We start from the raw sequence: 20840 nt of genomic DNA, 5'->3' as shown, positions 1-20840 counted from the left end.
ATTAGCTGTTGTGAAAGAGGCAGCTTCTCTTCCTGGAGAAAACATGACATAATACAGAACAGTAATAGACAAGAACAGCTCAAGGACAGAATTACATACATTTTAAAATGACCCACACAGCCTACATATCAACACATACTGTACACCCAAAATATCTAGGTCAAATAGGGGAGAGGCGTTGCGCCATGAGCTGTTGCTTTATCTGTTTTTTAAAACCAGATTTGCTGTTCATTTGAGCAATATGAGATGGGAAAGGAATTCCATGCAATAGTGGTTCTATATAGTACTGTACTCTTTCTTGAATTTGTTCTGGATTTGGGGACTGTGAAAAGATTCCTGGTGGCATGTCTGCTGGGGTAAGTGTGTGTGTCAGAGCTGTGTGTAAGTTGACTATGGAAACAATTTGTAATTTTCAACACAATGTTTCTTATAAAATGAAGAAGTGATGCAGTCAGTCTCTCCTCAACTCTTAGCCAAAAGAGACTGGCATGGATAGAATTTACATTAGGCTTCTGATTACAATGACGAGCAAGACGTGCTGCTCTGATCTGGAACAGCTGCAGCTTAACTAGGTCTTTCTTTGCAGCACTGGACCACATGACCACAGGACAATAATCAAGATAAGACCAAACTAGAGTCTGCAGGACTTCCTTTTTGAAGTGTTCTATATTCCCCATGGGCTGTAAAGGGATGAATTTGACCCTATATGGTTTCAAATTAAAATAGCTAAGGTCATGCACGAGCACTAAGGCTGAGAACAATTAGTATGTATCAATGGTGATCTCCTACCAGTGTAATGATGGTAGGATTGTTTGATAAATAACACTTTTTCTATGCATAAGAACATTCTAAATTCCGTTCGTAAGTTATAGTTTTTACACAATATTGATAAATGAGGCCCCCAGACTTCCTGGCAGGCCGACCCCAGGTGCTGAAGGTAGGCAACAACACCTCTACCACACTGATCCTCAACATGGGGGCCCAACAGGGATACGTGCTTAACCCCTTCCTGTACTCCCTGTTCACCCATGACTGTATGGTCTCACACGTCTCCAACTCAATCACCAAGTTTACCGAAGACAGTACAGTGTTAGGCCTGATTACCAACAATGACGAGCCTACAGGGAGGAGGTGAGTGCTTTGGGAAAGTGGTGCCAGGAAAATAACCTCTCCCTCAACATCAATAAAACGAAGGAGCTGATCATGGACTACAGGAAACAGCAGAGAGAGCACACCCACACCAAATCGACGGGGCCTTAGTGGACAGGGTCAAAAGCTTCAAGTTCCTCATCGGGCACATCACTAAGGACCTCAAATCAAAAATTATTGGTCACATACATGTGATTAGCAGATGTTACTGTGGGTGTAGCGAAATGCTTGTGCTTCTAGCTCCAACAGTGTAGTAATATCTAACAAGTAATATCTAACAAATTACACAACATATACCCAATACACACAAATCTAAGCAGGAATGAATTGAGACTATATACATATGGACGAGCAATGTCAGAGTAGAACAGACTAAGGTACAGTAGAATAGTATAGAATACAGTATATACTGTACATATGAGATGAGTAATGCCAGATATGTAAACATTAAGTGAATGAGATACCGTAGAATAGTATAGAAAACAGTATATACATATGAGATGAGTAATGCCAGATATGTAAACATTATTAAGTGACAAAGATACAGTAGAATAGTATAGACTACAGTATATACAGTTGAAGTTGGAAGTTTACATACACTTAGGTTGTAGTCATTAAAACTCGTTTTTCAACCACTCCACACATTTCTTGTTAACAAACTATAGTTTTGGCAAGTCGGTTAGGACATCTACTTTGTGCATGACACAAGTCATTTATCAAACAATTGTTTACAGACAGATTGTTTAACTTGTAATTTGCCAGTGGGTCAGAAGTTTACATACACTAAGTTGACTGTGCCTTTAAACAGCTTTGAAAATTCCAGAAAATGATGTCATGGCTTTAGAAGCACTGATAGGCTAATTGACATCATTTGAGTCAATTGGAGGTGTTCCTGTGGATGTATTTCAAGGCCTACCTTCAAACTCAGTGCCTCTTTGCTTGACATCATGGGAAAATTTGTAGACCTCCACAAGTCTGGTTCATCCTTGGGGGCAATTTCAAAACGCCTGAAGGTAACACGTTCATCTGTACAAACAACTATACGCAAGTATAAACACCATGGGCCCACACAGCCGTCATACCGCTCAGGAAGGAGACGCGTTCTGTCTCCTAGAGAAGAACACACTTTGGTGCGAAAAGTGCAAATCAATCCCAGAACAACAGCAAAGGACCTTGGAAGATGCTGGAGGAAACAGGTACAAAAGTATCTATATCTACAGTAAAACGAGTCCTATATCGACATAACCTGAAAGGCCGCTCAGCAAGGAAGAAGCCATTGCTCCAAAACCGCCATAAAAAAGCCAGACTGCGGTTTGCAACTGCACATGGGGGCAAAGATCATACTTTCTGGAGAAATGTCCTCTGGTCTGATGATACAAAAATAGAACTGTTTGGCCATAATGACCATCATTATGTTTGGAAGAAAAAGTGGGAAGCTTGCAAGCTGAAGAACACCATCCCAACTGTGAAGCACGGGGGTGGCAGCATCATGTTGTGGGGGTGCTTTGCTGCAGGAGGGACTGGTGCACTTCACAAAATAGATGGCATCATGAGGAAGGGAAATGATGTGGATATATTGAAGCAGCATCTCAAGACATCAGTCAGGAAGTTAAAGTTTGGTCGCAAATGGGTCTTCCAAATGGACAATGACCCCAAGCATACTAACAAAGTTGTGGCAAAATGGCTTAAGGACATCAAAGTCAAGGTATGGGAGTGGCCATCACAAAGCCCTGACCTCAATCCCATAGAAAATTTGTGGGCAGAACTTAAAAAGCGTGTGCCTACAAACCTGACTCGGTTACACCAGCTCTGTCAGGAAGAATGGGCCAAAATTCACCCAACTTATTGTGGGTAGCTTGTGGAAAGCTTCCCGAAACGTTTGACCCAAGTTAAACAATTTAAAGGCCATGCTACCAAATACTAATTGAGTGTATGTAAACTTCTGACCCACTGGGAATGTGGTGAAAGAAATAAAAGCTGAAATAAATCATTCTCTCTACTTTCAATTCCAATCAAGGGGCTCTATTAGCATGGAAAACATGTGTTAACATTTCCAAAGCAAGTCAGGTAGATAATATACAAAAGTGATATTATCATTCTGACATTTCACATTCTTAAAATAAAGTGGTGATCATAACTCATTCCTAAAACAGGGAATTTCTGATTGGATTAAATGTCAGGTATTGTGAAAAACTGAGTTTAAATGTATTTGACTAAGGTGTATGTAAACTTCTGACTTCAACCGTACATGTGAGATGAGTCCCTTCACACCGACAGTGTGGTGAAGGAGGGGCAACAGCAGCTCTTCAACCTCTGAGGCTGAAGAAATTTGGATTGGCCACCCGAGCCATGGTCTGTTCACCCCACTACCATTTAGAAGACGGAGACAGTACAGGTGCATCAAAGCTGGGACAGACGGACTGATAAACAGCTTCTATCACCAGACCATCAGACTGTTCAACAGCCACCACTAGACTGCCTCTGCCTAGTGCCCTGCCATCTGCCCAGTACCCTACTCTGCCCCTGTCACCAGCCGGCTACCACTGGGTACTCTACCCTGCAACATAGGGTCTGCAGCTCTGTGTCCATAGTAATTGAACACGGGTCACTTTAATAATGTTTCCATGCTATTTCTATATCTACTGCTGTCCTAAATGTTTTATTTTTTCTTGTCTTTTTTATTAGTGTGTTTATTGACATTTACTGCATTAGTTGATATATAACTAGGAACATAAGCATTTTGCTGCTCTGTTTTTTACTGCGAGAGGACACGTTAGAGAGAAATGTCCCCTGATCTGTCCTGTTAGAGAGAAATGTCCTTAATGAGGACACGGGGAGGATTGCTACACTGCCTCCTCCAAACAGGAAGTCACGTCCGCGTGCTTTGACTACTCAGTCCCCTCAAATGTCCGGACCCTGCACTCCAATTGCCCCACTTCCGCCATCCCACTTCTGTCACAATGTAGGAAACGTCGGGGCAGGGAAGCAAATGGCACCAATGGAGCTGTTTAAACGGTTAAGTGCCTTGCTATAGAGCACAACGGTAGTAGACGGCAACAAGGATACTGATACATTCCTGACCTGCCAGGATTGTGTGAACAAAATTCAACAAAATTATTTACTGTATCACTACTGTCAACATATTATTCAATCTCCTAACACACACACACACACACACACACACACACACACACACACACACACATATTTATTCACACAGAGCAAGAATCAGAATTAATGACAATAATTAATTTATCAGAATGAATGATATCAACTTGGCAATGATTGCTCATAATATATGTAGTCTTTATTGTGTAAACATAACTACCATGTCCTTGCATATGTTGTTCATTAACGAATAATGTAACAGAGTAATGAAATTGTACTCAGTCTCTGGAGTGGTTTTCAGCGAATGTGTATGACCACATCCCCGAGACACACGAGCCACCCTGGTGCTTTTACGCACTCACCGCGTGGAACATGTGCGCTCGAGGAGCGTGGCCACGCCTCTGAAATGCTTTCACATGTTGCCGCACACGTTCATACCGTTCGCACCCTAGCAAAACTCAAATCTGTGGTCTCTCGTCCACGTGGGTCTCGCTGTAGCTGCTTCACAGCACACCTGAGAAAATACCCGACAGGATTATGACGATGTCTCATTCATAAACTCTTAGTTCAGTTGAATCTCAAATGCAACATGGTGCCGTCCCTACATGAATGGTATTGAGCCTAGTGTGAGCTACATGAATACGTAAAAAATATATGCCTTGCTCATTGTCATTTGGTAACGTATCTATGAATAGCCTACTGCCCATGTGTGTGTGTGTGTGTGTGTGTGTGACTACGTGTCTTTTTTTTAAACTGTGTTATAGCGCTGTGTGTGTGTGCGCGCGCGCGTCTGAGGCAGACACATGCGCTCCCCTACACTTCGCTCTGATTTTAGCCTAAATCCCGCCTACTTTCAGTATACCTCCTCACGTGGATTAAACCATGTTGCCGCCCGCACACGTGTTTACGCACGGGATTGGCCACAGCACTGCTGTCTATGATGGGTACGTCACTGCTGACCGGGGCATCACCACTAGGCTATTACTATTCAGATAAGGAGGAGGGTCTATGCGTAATGCACATCATCATAGACGCTTTTTGTACAGCTCGGACGGAATATTGAACAGACAGGGCGTATAGGTGCATTGCCAGTTACAATGTATCGACTCGAGAACTCAGCGACAACATTAACGGGTGTTTGAAATACTTTTACATTGTTATTCTGGATGAGGATGCCCTACCGAGCAGGAGGTAAAACATTTTTCTACAGGATGGTACCCTAGCTAGGACTTGAAACTTGAGGAATTCAGTTATCTACATGATTCAAAGATGCTTTGGTTGGTATCTGCCTATAGACTGAACGCTTGTAAGGTCCTAGGGCGGTGAGGTTGACAAGGCAGACGGTTTAAGGACAAGGACAGAATAAATGGTAAGACAAATTCTAACATTGGCTTCATAATGATTATACTTCATACTTTTGCATGCATGTCTCCAAATATCAACAGTTTAATAATTTAAGGAGTTTGTTCCAATATCCCCAACTCTATAGCCTACTGTTTAAACAGGTCACGCTACCAATTTGGTGCCTTTTGTGAAGTGTAACTTGTTCCCCAAAAATAACTTTGTTCAACTTCATAAAAAAACACGTTTTCCAATTTTATGAGTTTTTTAAATTTATTTCTACTACAGTAAGTACCTGTTAAGGACCAACTAAAATAATAGGTTTGACCTCACAGTCTTGATTTCATCTAAAAATCTAACATAAATCCCCCTGTGACAGGGGTTTGGAAGCTTGTTGTGTGCAACAGGGAGTGGCAATTGAATGCAAGCTTCTCACAGAACATTTTATTGTTAAAACATTCTAGCATGTCTATCTATGGGTAACTGGGTTGACGTGTTATACCCGACCCCAGGGCCATGCACAGACCTTTTGGGGGGCAGGTGCTGAAACTGTAAAAAGGGCACCAAAAAAATATATATATTTGACAACTATGGTCACAGACTTGTTGAGCAATTATGACTTGTATTATTTAGTTACATAAAAACAATAGATGGCATCTTAATGGTTAATTAAATAAAACATATTTAATGTAGATTTAATGAGGACTTGGGGGCAATGGATTCAGAACAACAATGACAAAAACTGTACATTTTATTTTACCCAAAACAAAAGGGCACTTTAGAGACTGGAAGGGAAAAGGGGCATGTGCTCTGTACAGGTAGAGCTCTATCTGAGCACGTGCCTGCTCAACCCTCTCAGTTTTACACCACAAAACACCAGAAAATGCCAAAAAAAAAGAGTAGAATCAGCTCACCTGCTTTCACACTATGGTTTGACTATTAGTTCATTGTTTCTTTAAAAATAAATAGTTTCACCATATTAATGAGAGCTCAGTTCACGTAACACGGTTGACCTTAAAATAAGGGACAAATGTAAACTAATCACCAATTACATGAAATAAATAATAATCTTCAGAAATGACTTTTTCAAAGCAGGAGCATAACTTGGGTTTTACAATGATGGTACAAACTTGGAGAAATGTTGGGGTTAAGTGGGTCACAGAGGGTGCACAGGGACATGTCAAAATGCTGAATTTTGGGACTTTAGCAAGTCTGATATATTGATTTATCCATGTGGTCTATATTAATAGGGCACTTCATTTAATATAACAGGCTTTTAAAATTCATTATTGGTGCACAACTTCTACTTAAAATATCAAAGGGATGCAAAAGGGACTCTTTTGGTGGAACGACCCAAATACTACTTTCTGAAGCTTATGCCTAGCTGACTAAACCCAACTCCATGATTTACGATGGAGTTGAGCGGCGACTATTGTTGGCGGACTTGACCTCCGACATCACACAAAGTGAAGTTTCTATCAAAAACGACTGATTTCAGCACCCTGATTTCAGCACCCTGATTTCTGTGTATTCTTTGGATGCTGAAATCAGTTGTTTTTTGATAAAAATTTCATTTTTATGTGACGTCAGAGGTCAAGTTCGCCCATAATAGCCGCTGCTCAACTCCATCGTTATTTAACTCGGCAAGTCAGTTAAAACAATTTTCCCCTAAAATGACTCACCCTAATCTAACTGCCTGTAGCTCAGGACCTAAAATGACACACCCTAATCTAACTGCCTGTAGTTCAGGACCCGAAGCAAGGACATTCATATTCTTGATACCATTTGAAAAGAAACACTGACGTTTGTGGAAATGTGAAATGAATGTAGGATAATATAACACATTAGATCTGGTTAAAGATAATAAAGATAATCATCTTTGAAATGCAAGAGAAAGGCCATTATCTGACTAATGACTCTAGGCGCAATTAAAATGTTGGCCACTAGATGGCAGCAGTGTACGTGCAAAGTTTTGGACTGATCCAAGGAACCATTGCATTTCTGTTTAAAATGTTGTATCAAGTCTGCCCAAATGTGCCTAATTGGTCAATATTTACATTTTCAAGTACATAACTGTGCACTCTCAAACAATAGCATGGTATGTTTTCACTGTAATAGCTACTGTAAATTGGACAGTGCAGTCAGATTAACAATCATTTAAGCTTTCTGCCCATATAAGATATGTCTATGTCTTGGGACATTTTCTTGTAACTTACAACATTATGCTAATAACATTAGCGCAACCATCCCAAGGGTGGGACACCGATCTGTAGAGATGTTTATTAAGTACAAATTTTTATTTACAATGACAGCCTACCCTGCCCAAACCCAGACGACGCTGGGCCAATTGTGTGCCGCCCTATGGGACTCCCAATCACGGGCCGGTTGTGATACAGCCTGGAGTCGAACCAGGGTCTGTAGTGACGCCTCTAGCACTGAGATGCAGTGCCTTAGACCCGCTGCGCCCACTCGGGAGTTTAATCGTCTAGATTATGATAAGGAAACAATGAGTGATCCATGGTCTTCAGACCTGACAACCAAACTAAATTGTTATGTGTACTTGGCAATGCTTTCATATTATGATGATGCTATAAATATTCTGTGCATAGTGCACACGTGTCAATGGGGGTTGTTATTTCTATGTAGCAGCTATAGTGCCACTGCCAGCCAGCAATTATATAACACGGTTGGAGGAGGTACTTTGCACAGAGGCTGTCTAGCCACAGATGATCTTATCAAGTTACTCCTCCCTCATCCGCATGCAGGTCCTAGGGTGTTTACTCATAGGCTACGCCACGTTACAGCGGCTTATAGCAAACATGTGAGCCCTTACTCAGCGCTGCTTACTCCAATTACTCGCTATTCAAGTCATGCTGGATGGGCATTGTGGTGATGTAGATTTGTATATCCTTTAAAAAAAATGTGGCAACAGCAAATAGCTTAGACCATTAGGAAGTAAGAAAATGGTGTCCCATGTTTCTCCCCACATTCGTGATCCATAAACTGATGGAACTGTAAGATGTAGGCTAATTAAAAAGTTATATTTGATGTCCTTAATCAATCAACCTCTTGGGGACATTACTCTATCGTGTTGGTACTCCAGCATAAATATCTATTCTGTAAACCTCAGGTTGAGCTTTAATAGTGATAAGCTGGGGATCATTTAGTTCACAGGTCTGTTATATAAAGTGGAGCTGGTCTCATGTTTATGCTGGTGAAGGATGTAATGTCAAAATGCATTGCTTTTTTTTTAGCAATTAAGAAGCATTTCTTTTGTTCTCTCTGGGAGTGTCTGAATATCTCTTGCGCATCCAGTTAGTTCCTCAGTTCATATGCCTATTTTGGACTATGAGGTAACAAGCATATACTTTTCTCCTTTGTACACACTAGCCATCCATGCCCAAATCCCAGTAGGGATATATGAAAGCATCTTTACTCTACTGAGTTATAGCTGAACCAGCCACGTAGCCCAGCATTAGTCATCATATTGATCAGGAGGACACCTGGTCCCATTGCGGTGTACATGTTTCTCACTGCTCTCCTCCCTGAAGGTCCGTGATGCCAAAGGAGCAGGCACATTTTGGGGAGTGGCCCGAGCGCGTACCCCAGGGCACCTCTAAGAATGCCAAGGATAAGAGTAACAGTGCCACTCTGCGGGCATCCCAGTGTGGCACTCACAGAGACCAGGAAGGTAGGAGAATGGGCATGAACGGGAGGATGTCACGGTCTGACTCGGAGAAGGACTCAGAGAAAGACTCTGGATACTCTGGTGAGTAACTCTCTACTTTTGGCCACAAGAGATATTCTCTTTTTGTCCCCCAGCAAACATTGGCACCATGTGGCCCAGGGTTGGGGTCAATTTGAGTTGGCCCATAGAGACGAATAGAGATCATTACATGGAAATAACTCATATTGCATGGACACTGCCATTGAGGGCTTCCTCCATTTAAAGTAGTAATTTGTGTGGGGATTCCATGGCAGCCATTAGCCAATGATCAGAGTATTGTCTTCTTTAAATTAGGTTGCGTATGGTTTGTAAATGGCTTTAAGCTATATGACCACCATCTAGTGGCCACAAAAAAGTTATGACACAAGATTTACTGCAGGTGGCGGTAAGTCGCCAATATTAGTTTTACACTTTTTCAAACGTCAAAAGAATACAAATATTGACTGCTTTAAAATGGAGATAGCCATTGAGGCTATCTCCATTTACAGACAACATAATGGCTCAAATATAACGTTGTGTGCCATTGAGGCTATCTCCATTTACAGACAACATAATGGCTCAGATATAACGTTGTGTTCTCTACACATCTCTATTAATTGGCCACACCCCACAGGAAGCTAAATTTGAATTGAAGGAAGTAGAATTTAATTCAAAACAAACCAATTCAACTGAGACGTAAAACATGAAAGTCTCAATAATTTGACAAATCTTTCATTAAAATGATATCCCACCAATTCATGCAAAGAATACACATACCATTTAAAATATTAGTTTGATTATAACTCAGATGTCAAACAGTATTTTCTTTGTAATGAGATGTTATATCGTTCCCTCCCATACTGCAGTGTTTGATTATTGCATAATTGGAATGTTATTTATTTATTTACATTAAGGGATTTATTATAGACAACCCACAACATGATCTTAACATATTTATAGACCACTGTAATTGTTTAAAGGGTGTGGCCAATTCAAATTCAAGAATTTAATCGGAATCAAAGAGCAGTTATCTCCAATCCCGATGTGGGTCCAATGCAGGCCCAAATATTGATCCCATGTATCATGGCCATATTGGGCCGATGCGACTTTGTTCATCGGCGTTACATTGGCCCTAATGCCTTCACTTTGTGTGATCAGCCCATATCTGGTGAGGGTAGCCCTCACTTTGCCTGCAATAAGCGCACCCTTTCGATCAACTGCCATTATTGGGCTCATTTATGTACCAATATGAGTTCATGGTCTTAGCCCTACAAAAAAACAGTTTACAACCAGGAAATGGAATCATTAAAACGTTGGGACCAGCTGGGTTTGCGTACAGCACATACTGGAGGAAAGGGAAAGAGGATACCTAGTGAGTTGCACAACTGTATGCATTCAACCGAAACGTCTTCCACATTTAACCTACCGCTCTGAATCAGAGGAGTCATACTGGTACTGTAAATTCACCCAGCTACTTTAAGATGAATTGCACCAACTAAGTTGCTCTGGATAGGAGCGTCTGTTAAATGACTCATGTATATAGTGGCTGTCTCAACAGGATGAATCTCCTCCCTCTTTCGTTTCTCTCCCTTTATCTCTTACTCTTTCTCTATTTATTTATTTTCTCTCTCTCTCTCTATTTGTTTCATCTCTCTCTATTTATTTATTTTCTCTCTCTCTCTCTATTTGTTTCATCTCTCTCTCTCTATTTATTTCTTCTCTCTCTCTCACCTCCTTCCAACCCTCTTCCCCAGAGACTGGTTCGGACTCGGTGCAGAATGATCTGGATGACCAGCGTATCAGTGTAAGTGAGGCCCACCGAGCCCACAGCAGTAGCAGCTCCCTGAACCACCGGGCCCACAGCAGTAGCAGCTCCCTGAACCACCGGGCCCACAGCAGTAGCAGCTCCCTGAACCACCGGGCCCACAGCAGTAGCAGCTCCCTGAACCACCGGGCCCACAGCAGTAGCAGCTCCCTGGGCCACAACATGCCCCCGTTTGAGGAGCAAAACCCCATCTACGTCATCAAGAACCTGGTGGTTAAACCGGTGAGACACTTTGGTTAGCATTGTAGATTACCATAATGTTTGGTTAGCGTTGTAGATTACCATAATGTTTGGTTAGCGTTGTAGATTACCATAATGTTTGGTTAGCGTTGTAGATTACCATAATGTTTGGTTAGCGTTGTAGATTACCATAATGTTTGGTTAGCGTTGTAGATTACCATAATGTTTGGTTAGCGTTGTAGATTACCATAATGTTTGGTTAGTGGTTGCATTGTCTTGAGGTTACCCTCGGGACAATAATTTGTTCATAGCATCCTTTCCTCATCCTCTTCCTGCTCCTGTTTGTTTAATCTGATCTGTGAAAGTAACCACCTCCCCATGTCTTCTCTGTCACAATACACCCCTGGTTATAACCTCCTGATGGTATAGTCTGGACCAGAGCAACTACTGCACAGAACCCTGGCATGGGGGGGAGGATGGGACAGTCTGTCTGGTTCCAAGGCCCCCACCCAGCTCCTACTCATCCAAAAACCAGGGGTACCCTCCCCCGTCCCTGCCCACAACAATCCACAGGGCCAGTCCAAGAAAGGGGGCAGTAGAAGCAACAAGAACCATAACAGCAAGAACTCGTACCTCCCCATCCTCAACTCCTACCCCCGCATTGCCCCCCAGCCGAGGAAGGAAGGCTCAGAGCAGAGCAGAGAGGGTGCAGGGGATGTGAAGGAGAGAAGCATAGAGGGCCAGAGCCGGAGCAAGAGGGTGTGTACGGAGGACAAGAGAGAAGCAGTGTCCACCACCACTCATCTTCGACCACAGCAGCACCAACACCACCAGCGAGAGAGCAGAACCCAATCCTATTACAAAGTCAACAGCAGCCGAAGCTCCTCCTCCCACCTCCCTCACCATTCCATGGGTGGCCCTGCCTCCTCCACCCAGCAGGGATCTCACTACTGCCACCAACATGCCAAACCCAGCCCCTCTCCCTCCCACTCCAACGGTATTGGCTCCCCATCCGTCATCAGCTCCCAAAAATCCTCCTCCACCTCGTCCTCCTCGTCCTCCGCCGACAGCTGGGCCCCAGAGGCCACAGTAGACCTGTCCAACTGCTTGTCTGACTGCTCGTTGGTGCGTCAGCGGCGCTTCCTCAACACGGCAGAGATCCTGAGCCAGTCGGGCCTGCTGGCCATCACGCTGCGCACCAAGGAGCTGCTGCGCCAGAATGCCGCCACCGAGAAAGAGCTGGCCCAGCTCCGCCAGCACGCCCAGCTACTCTGCTTGGCGGCCCAGACCGGCCAAGAGGCCACCCAGCAAGGACCTAACGAAGGTCCCAGCCCCATGGACAAGCTGCTCCAAGCCATGTCCCAATCAGGACGCTACCCGAGCCTCGACTGGACCTACTTTAATGCCAACAGCAACAACCGTCCAGAGAAAGGAGACGAGGCTGAGAAAGACATCAGGGACAGTAATAACAACGACAAGCATAGCCCGTCTCAGAATCCGTTGGTGGCGGCGCCCCTTGGTAACCATGACGATAGCACATCACCTCCGTCGCCACTTTTCGCCCTGTCTCCTGACCCAGAGGACTGTCCCGATGTTCTCGGCAGCTTGCTCTCCACCTCTCCATCTCCCCCTCCCCAAAGGTGGGGCCGGAGACATGGGGGCAGCGCTAAGCCCCTGTGTGACCCCACCATGCCCCCGGAAAGCTCCACCCACCGGGCCTATTTACTCTAGCGCTTATGGGTAGTGGCCTCCATGAGGGAAATTTTGATGGAGGAGCATGTGCCACTGTAGGGGGAGAAGCTAAGGAGCGAGGGGAATGCACTGAACTGTGCAAAACTGTGAATACCCGATCTTAACTGTATTACATCTGATGGACTTTTTTTTTTTGCTGTTGACTCTACTACCACACTTAAATAATTATCACAATATTGTTTCTTTTATTGATCTAATTAGCCAGGGTATTTCAATAATGAGAACATACAAATATGCTTCTTAGGGGACGTTGTAAACAAACATGAGGGTCCATGAATGGATTATCCAATTCAGTACATTACATTCCAGTACATCTATCATTAAATGTATGGAATAGAATTATTCTGCTAGGGCCCTTTTTAAACATAGAAAGGTTCTCTTGGTTGTAGTTTTCTTAAAACCCTTGGAAAAACGATAACAGCACACGAGGATACTAGGGGCTTTTCAACATAATGGGAAAATGAACACAGACCATTCCATTATCCGTTTGCTCAGGCTTTCCGACGCTCCTTGACTGCTTCAGTGGCGCCGACAGTGTGAAAGGGGACTTTGACCTCAACCGACCGTCGGGGTAGTCTCCAATGAACTCCCTCATGCCATGGTCAGTGCTACTGTGCTCTCTGGTCATTTTGAGCGCTAAAGCCATTCTCAGAATAAAGAATGGCCTGCATGTAGCCTAGTATACTGCAGCTCTGAAGTGCTTTATATATTGTGGGTCATGTTCTCTCTTTCTTCACAGTCATATTACCAGCCAGATTCTCTGGTGTAACATGAGACTAGAGTCAGATATCATGGAGACAGACACTGTACTAGAGGCACATTGGTCATAATACCTGATTGAATTGTAGTTAGGCTATACAGTAGTCAGACTATTTTGATGTGCATGGCACTGGGATATCACTGGCTATTTCTGTATAATTTGGTATGCTCCTTTGATCCTATTTGTAAGTGTGTTACCTAAAATGCAGTATGATTGGATTATGGTATTGTGGGTATGGGCACGGACATGTAATATATGTTTGTCTGCAGCTTTATGGTGGATTAAAGGAGCAATCCGCATTTCAAACAAACGTTTTTGCCCCGTCTCTGATTTGGTAAAACGCTGCGGGACGGGGCTAAAGAAATGTAAACACTCTCAAAAGAAGAGATATAGCTATGGATGCAAGGACCGAACATCATTGAGATCAACATTATAGTCTTAACCATGTTTTGAGGCTATAAGTGTTTTTTAAAACAATTATATTGTTTACAAACAACAGATTATAAAAAGGTTATATTTTCAGTTCAGATGGGAATCTACAGTTGAAGTTCATGAGGCATTTATACTGTGTACAAAACATTAAGAACGACTACCTTATATTGAGTTGCACTTTCATCTGAATTCACCTGGTCAGTCAGTCATGGACAGAGCAGGTGTGTATAATGTTTTGTACACTCAGTGTATAAGTTAGATTTGTCAAGAATCAATAGCATCATTCATTGGAAAGTCAAATGTATGTAGCAATCTCAGCTTGTACAGTTGTGAAATTTGACTGGTTCTATGAAAACACTAAACTATAGGACTTCAGTTATTGTAGATAGAATTAGAAGTGAATTTGAAGATTATATAAAATGTATGCAATTGTGTCAAACCGAGTGTTGTTCCCTCCTGCTTCAGGCGCCTGAACACGTAGGCATTAACATGATGTAATAAAGAGCTCAAATTCATTCAATAAATACAAATTACTTCAAGTTAATTTATTTGGAGGTTTGTGTTGTGGTTTAATGTGGGTGATATGGTCATGTTTCCACCATCGTTGCTTAACTATTTACATAATCAGAATTACGTAAGTGACATGGAAAAGCCACTGAGTACCTCTGACAGACACAAACAGACATGAATAAAATACAGGGACTATAACAAATGTAGTAATCACAGCCATGAATAAAAGTTAGTCACCAAAACAGTAATCAATAAGCTGAAACATGTGGATCCCTCTTTGGCCCTCTGGCACAGGGGCTATTATCTACAGAACTTTAGCATGCCAGATGTGTCAACAACAAAGTGTTCCAGAACGGAACCCCCAGTCAGGGTGAAGGTGACAGCATCTCGTTTTGTGTCTGTAGTTTGTTTCTCAGGAGGACCACCCTGGATAAACTTCACATGCTGTAGATAGTGAACCTGGGACTGCCCAGATATAATGCAGAGATAATAAAGAAACAGTCAGACTGACACCTGATCTTTAACTGGAGGGACACGTTGCAAGGACCAAACAGCCGTCTTGTTCTTAGATGTCTGAGGCATTGACCTGCTCACTGTCTTAGTCTACCTGGTTTCTCCACTGAGGCTTCTCAAGCCAGCATGAGTGTCTGGAGTACTTTCTGAGGTCATGGACTCCTCTACGTCTGGAGTATGCCTGAGCTCATGGACTCCTCTACGTCTGGAGTATGCCTGAGCTCATGGACTCCTCTACGTCTGGAGTATGCCTGAGCTCATGGACTCCTCTACGTCTGGAGTATGCCTGAGCTCATGGACTCCTCTACGTCTGGAGTATGCCTGAGCTCATGGACTCCTCTACGTCTGGAGTATGCCTGAGCTCATGGACTCCTCTACGTCTGGAGTACTTTCTGAGGTCATGGACTCCTCTACGTCTGGAGTACTTTCTGAGGTCATGGACTCCTCTACGTCTGGAGTACTTTCTGAGGTCATGGACTCCTCTACGTCTGGAGTATGCCTGAGGTCATGGACTCCTCTACGTCTGGAGTACTTTCTGAGGTCATGGACTCCTCTACGTCTGGAGTATGCCTGAGGTCATGGACTCCTCTACGTCTGGAGTATGCCTGAGGTCATGGACTCCTCTACGTCTGGAGTATGCCTGAGGTCATGGACTCCTCTACGTCTGGAGTACTTTCTGAGGTCATGGACTCCTCTACGTCTGGAGTACTTTCTGAGGTCATGGACTCCTCTACGTCTGGAGTATGCCTGAGGTCATGGACTCCTCTACGTCTGGAGTATGCCTGAGGTCATGGACTCCTCTACGTCTGGAGTATGCCTGAGGTCATGGACTCCTCTACGTCTGGAGTATGCCTGAGGTCATGGACTCCTCTACGTCTGGAGTATGCCTGAGGTCATGGACTCCTCTACGTCTGGAGTATGCCTGAGGTCATGGACTCCTCTACGTCTGGAGTATGCCTGAGGTCATGGACTCCTCTACGTCTGGAGTATGCCTGAGGTCATGGACTCCTCTACGTCTGGAGTATGCCTGAGGTCATGGACTCCTCTACGTCTGGAGTATGCCTGAGGTCATGGACTCCTCTACGTCTGGAGTATGCCTGAGGTCATGGACTCCTCTACGTCTGGAGTATGCCTGAGGTCATGGACTCCTCTACGTCTGGAGTGTGTGTGTGTGTGTGTGTGTGTCCCCGAGTGTGTGGGAACTCCATAGTGGCCTGTGTGGGGAAGCTCAGTGTGTGTCCCCCGGCCAGACACAAACACCAGAAGCACAAACAAAGACAATATGACCTAGGATGAATCTTGAGAGGCTGACGTACTTCTCCTAAACATAATGCATTACTATTCATATATAAAAACATTCTCTCCTTGATCTCCTCTATTAGGCCTGTTTCCAGGACACAGATTCAGCCTTGTCCTGGACTAAAAAACATCCCTGAAACATGATGATGAATCAGTTGCATTGAAGATTGATGACATTTTCCTTACACTCCACCCCAATAAGCCAGTCCCTCCAGTAGCCATATGTTCTCAGCTATTCTCTCATCACTACCGGGGGCTGAGAAGTTCACGTGGAAGAGCGTGAGGTCTACTGCAGAGAGAGGTCTGGCTAGTAACATCTGCTTGAATACAGCAGGATGCCTCTAGCAAGCCCAGAGTAGCCAGTCCTCCTTTCATTTGGTTTAAACAACAAAAAGGACAACACAGAGTGAGGGACGTGCACAAGAGACTGAGCTTATAAAAGTAATTACTGTAAAGGGTTTTATCTCACTGCTGTGCCAAAAGTGACTAAGCCCAACTCAGCAGTTATTGTACAAAACATACTTACTGGTCCACATGACAACCAAACATCCAAATAGCCCCTCACAGCAAACCGCACAATGTCTTCCCTATCCTCCCATGTCTGGACAGGGCTGAGGACCCCCAGCAGATGCAGAATTGAAGACTCTTCCTCCATGACCTCACTAGCAGCCTCCAAGGTTGTGGCCGCCTTAAGCTGTGGGTTGAATGACACGATATCACAATGCAAATCACAACCCCAGGCCTGTATTCACAAAGCATCTCAGAGTAGGAGTGCTGATCTAGGATCAGTTTCCCATTTTAGATCATAATGAATAAGAGTATACAGGTCACTGCCAAAATAAAGGAAACACTTACTTACTGACTTTGTCAGTCGATAGGAACATTAGCCCAAGCTATTTAGGAGGGATATCACACCTGGCACAAATGGTTGTCTAGTTGTGTTTTTCCTGCTGAGGGTTGCTCTATACCTGCGCCCAGAGGGAAGTAGTTCACAGTCCGGGTACAGGACTTGGGTGGCTTGGGTCTAAAATGATTTTGTGAGCCTTGTGGAGGGCCCTGACCTTAAAGATCTCATCCAGGCCTGTCTGTTTGACTCCAAGTACCCTGTGGAGGGCCCTGACCTTAAAGATCTCATCCAGACCTGTCTGTTTGACTCCAAGTACCCTGTGGAGGGCCCTGACCTTAAAGATCTCATCCAGACCTGTCTGTTTGACTCCAAGTACCCTGTGGAGGGCCCTGACCTTAAAGATCTCATCCAGACCTGTCTGTTTGACTCCAAGTACCCTGTGGAGGGCCCTGACCTTAAAGATCTCATCCAGACCTGTCTGTTTGACTCCAAGTACCCTGTGGAGGGCCCTGACCTTAAAGATCTCATCCAGACCTGTCTGTTTGACTCCAAGTACCCTGTGGAGGGCCCTGACCTTAAAGATCTCATCCAGACCTGTCTGTTTGACTCCAAGTACCCTGTGGAGGGCCCTGACCTTAAAGATCTCATCCAGGCCTGTCTGTTTGACTCCAAGTACCCTGTGGAGGGCCCTGACCTTAAAGATCTCATCCAGACCTGTCTGTTTGACTCCAAGTACCCTGTGGAGGGCCCTGACCTTAAAGATCTCATCCAGACCTGTCTGTTTGACTCCAAGTACCTTGTGGAGGGCCCTGACCTTAAAGATCTCATCCAGACCTGTCTGTTTGACTCCAAGTACCCTGTGGAGGGCCCTGACCTTAAAGATCTCATCCAGACCTGTCTGTTTGACTCCAAGTACCCTGTGGAGGGCCCTGACCTTAAAGATCTCATCCAGACCTGTCTGTTTGACTCCAAGTACCTTGTGGAGGGCCCTGACCTTAAAGATCTCATCCAGGCCTGTCTGTTTGACTCCAAGTACCTTGCTTGCTGTGGTGATAATCCTTCTCAGCATATTTCTCAGGCTGACAGTGGCATTGCCAATCCAACAAAGAATACAAAACGTTTAAATACTCTAAATACTGTCACTTGAGTAAATGAGGGATAAAAAGTAGATTGAGAGCAGGTTCTTCCAGAGTTAATTAAGCAATTAACATCCCATTATGCTTAGGGTCATGTATAACAATACTGGACAGGCCATTATGTTTTCTACAATGGCTTTGCCCCCATAGGATGACAATGCCCCATCCATAGGGCACGTGTGGTCACTGAATGGTTTGATGAGCATGAAAACAATGTAAGCCATATGATGTGTCCGTCTCAGTCACCAGATCTCAACCCAATTGAACACGCATGGAAGATTCTGGAGCAGAGCCTGAGACAGCATTTCCCACCACAATCAACAAAACACCAAATTATGGAATTTCTCATTGAAGAATGGTGTTGTATCCCTCCAACAGAGTTCCAGACACTTGTAGAATCTATGCCAAGGTACACTGAAGCTGTTCTGGCTCGTGGTGGCCTAACGCCCTAATAAGACACTAATTATTGGCATTTCCTTTATTTTTGCAGTTACCTGTATGTACAGGAAGGACCTGGTCCAAGATCAGCACTCCTAGTCTGAGAAGCTATGTGAATACAAGCCCAGGGCTCAGGCTACAAACACAAACCAATATATACGGCAAAGGACACATGAACATGTCACGTGCCTTCTCCAGCCTGGCTCGTATTTCCTCATGTGTGATCTCGTCCAGGGCCACAGGAGCAGACGGAAGACCACAGATCATGTCAAACGTTCTCCTGGACAGGAAGTGGGGCCATATCTCACCACTCAGACACTGATCATGCTCTCCACCAGCCTGTACATTATCCCAGGCTGAAACTAAAACATGGTACAAGTTAATACCACCTTATTAAATTAAGGGGGGGGGGGTTTTACTATGGAAAGTGCATAAGAGGCCACCTATCTATGTAGCAATATACCATATAGGACCTTATAGTTCACTCTGCTTGGAGTACACTGAAAGTGATACAACAGGACAGAGTTCTAGGACTAGATAGAAAGTGTCATATTTGAACATATAAACAGTGCGATCTTACAATACTAGTCCAATACTAGGCTTTTGCAGTGGTCTGGCCCCTGGAACAAACAACAGTCTTGGATGGCTGCCATCAACAGCTGAAGGAACTCCTGTGTTTGACCATGTTGGTCGACTGACCCCTCACATTGAACCTCTGAGGTTGAATAGTTTCCCAGCTGAATGCCTTGGTGGCAGAGCGGAGTACGTCCTTTCGTAAAATAATCAGGGTGTTCTCTTCCATGTTCTCCGGATGGGACACCTGGGAGGCCACGGCAGACAGCAGTAGCTGTAGGTGAACCCTACGATAAAAACAGAAAAAAACAATGACATGATACGGAGACATCGTTTGGAGGAGAGAGGATATAGGCTGGGAAAATGTAACAGCCCCCTGGGCAAAGACTAGCGTTGCCTAATACATCAGACTGATACCATCGTTACCCCATGGATATTCCACTCTCTAGCGATGATTCCATAACTTTCCATTGCATTCTTGTCTTTGGTATTATGAAATCATAGATAAGCAAAGGCCAGACATCTAATGGAAATAAATAACAAACATGTAGGCCTGATCTCGTGTATGATGATGCCAACTTCAGATATACTTACTCTTCTGTCGTCAGGATGGTCTTCTCCTCTTGGCTTCGACAGTAGGAAACGGGGCATGTTGGCTGTTGTACAGTGGGGCGCAGGTGAGGAGAAGAGCACTTCATGGGTGACAGAGAGAAAGACTCCTGAAATTCATAAAGAAAAAGTTAGGCTCACAAAAGTCCAACTGTCAACCTTCAAGTATTCATTTCGATCATAAAAACGTGTAGACTTGGCTTATTGTCACTTAGTTTAACTTGAACCTTCAACCTCCTCCTACAGGTGGCAGAAATGATGCCCAGACCAGAGCTGGTTTTCCCAAAAGAATCGTTGCACTACAATCATCTTTCGTTCATTTAATTTCAATGGAATTAAGATTATTTTAGTACTATGATGCTTTTGGGAAATCCAGCCGAGGACAGGAGGATGTTAGCGTGAGATCAGAAATTGCAACAGATTACGCCAATTCTGTTGCAAAACACAAACGGAACAAAGGGATCTATCTGAATTTGTCCCAAATACACCCGTAATTCCATACCAAACGTTGACTAAAGTTATGGAACTTTGTTCTCCAAGCGTGACGAGAAAGGCAAGTTAGATTTACACAAAATTCCTGATTAATTTAACGCTAACACGCTTTAACTATATATGGAAATGATGCACAAGCGAGTCAACGTTTCGTTGTTTCCAAGGGAAAC

General features: G+C 43.9%; 1 protein-coding gene and 2 long non-coding RNA genes across 5 annotated transcripts; 1 reads left to right on the top strand and 2 right to left on the bottom strand.

Moving 5' to 3' along the window:
- Positions 1–5271: 5271 nt before the first annotated feature.
- On the top strand, positions 5272–14792 carry LOC110510211 (putative uncharacterized protein DDB_G0289263). 2 transcript variants are annotated; one of them, XM_021591594.2, is made up of 5 exons: positions 5272–5448; positions 5553–5626; positions 9150–9367; positions 11059–11351; positions 11739–14792. In XM_021591594.2, exons 3-5 carry the CDS (start codon positions 9157–9159, stop codon positions 13038–13040), a joined length of 1806 nt encoding a protein of 601 aa, XP_021447269.2. In that variant the 5' UTR covers positions 5272–5448; positions 5553–5626; positions 9150–9156; the 3' UTR covers positions 13041–14792. The 2 variants fall into 2 exon arrangements, with proteins under 2 accessions (XP_021447269.2, XP_021447268.2); XM_021591593.2 differs by having other exon boundaries at positions 5272–5626.
- On the bottom strand, positions 13186–17698 carry LOC118945345. Its single transcript, XR_005040508.1, has 2 exons — positions 17102–17698; positions 13186–16943 (listed from the first exon to the last, which is right to left on the bottom strand). It is a non-coding gene; the product is annotated as an uncharacterized LOC118945345 (long non-coding RNA).
- Positions 17699–18399: 701 nt separating this feature from the next.
- On the bottom strand, positions 18400–20836 carry LOC110510213. 2 transcript variants are annotated; one of them, XR_005040507.1, is made up of 4 exons: positions 20681–20836; positions 20164–20288; positions 19577–19856; positions 18400–19358 (listed from the first exon to the last, which is right to left on the bottom strand). It is a non-coding gene; the product is annotated as an uncharacterized LOC110510213 (long non-coding RNA). The 2 variants fall into 2 exon arrangements; XR_002471539.2 differs by having other exon boundaries at positions 18400–19856.
- Between the last annotated feature and the right edge of the window lie 4 nt (positions 20837–20840).

Source organism: Oncorhynchus mykiss, chromosome Y, assembly GCF_013265735.2.
Source record: "Oncorhynchus mykiss isolate Arlee chromosome Y, USDA_OmykA_1.1, whole genome shotgun sequence".
Lineage (NCBI taxonomy): Eukaryota > Metazoa > Chordata > Actinopteri > Salmoniformes > Salmonidae > Oncorhynchus > Oncorhynchus mykiss.
Note: the sequence above shows the minus strand (reverse complement) of the source record. Positions and strands in the feature narration are given on the sequence as shown.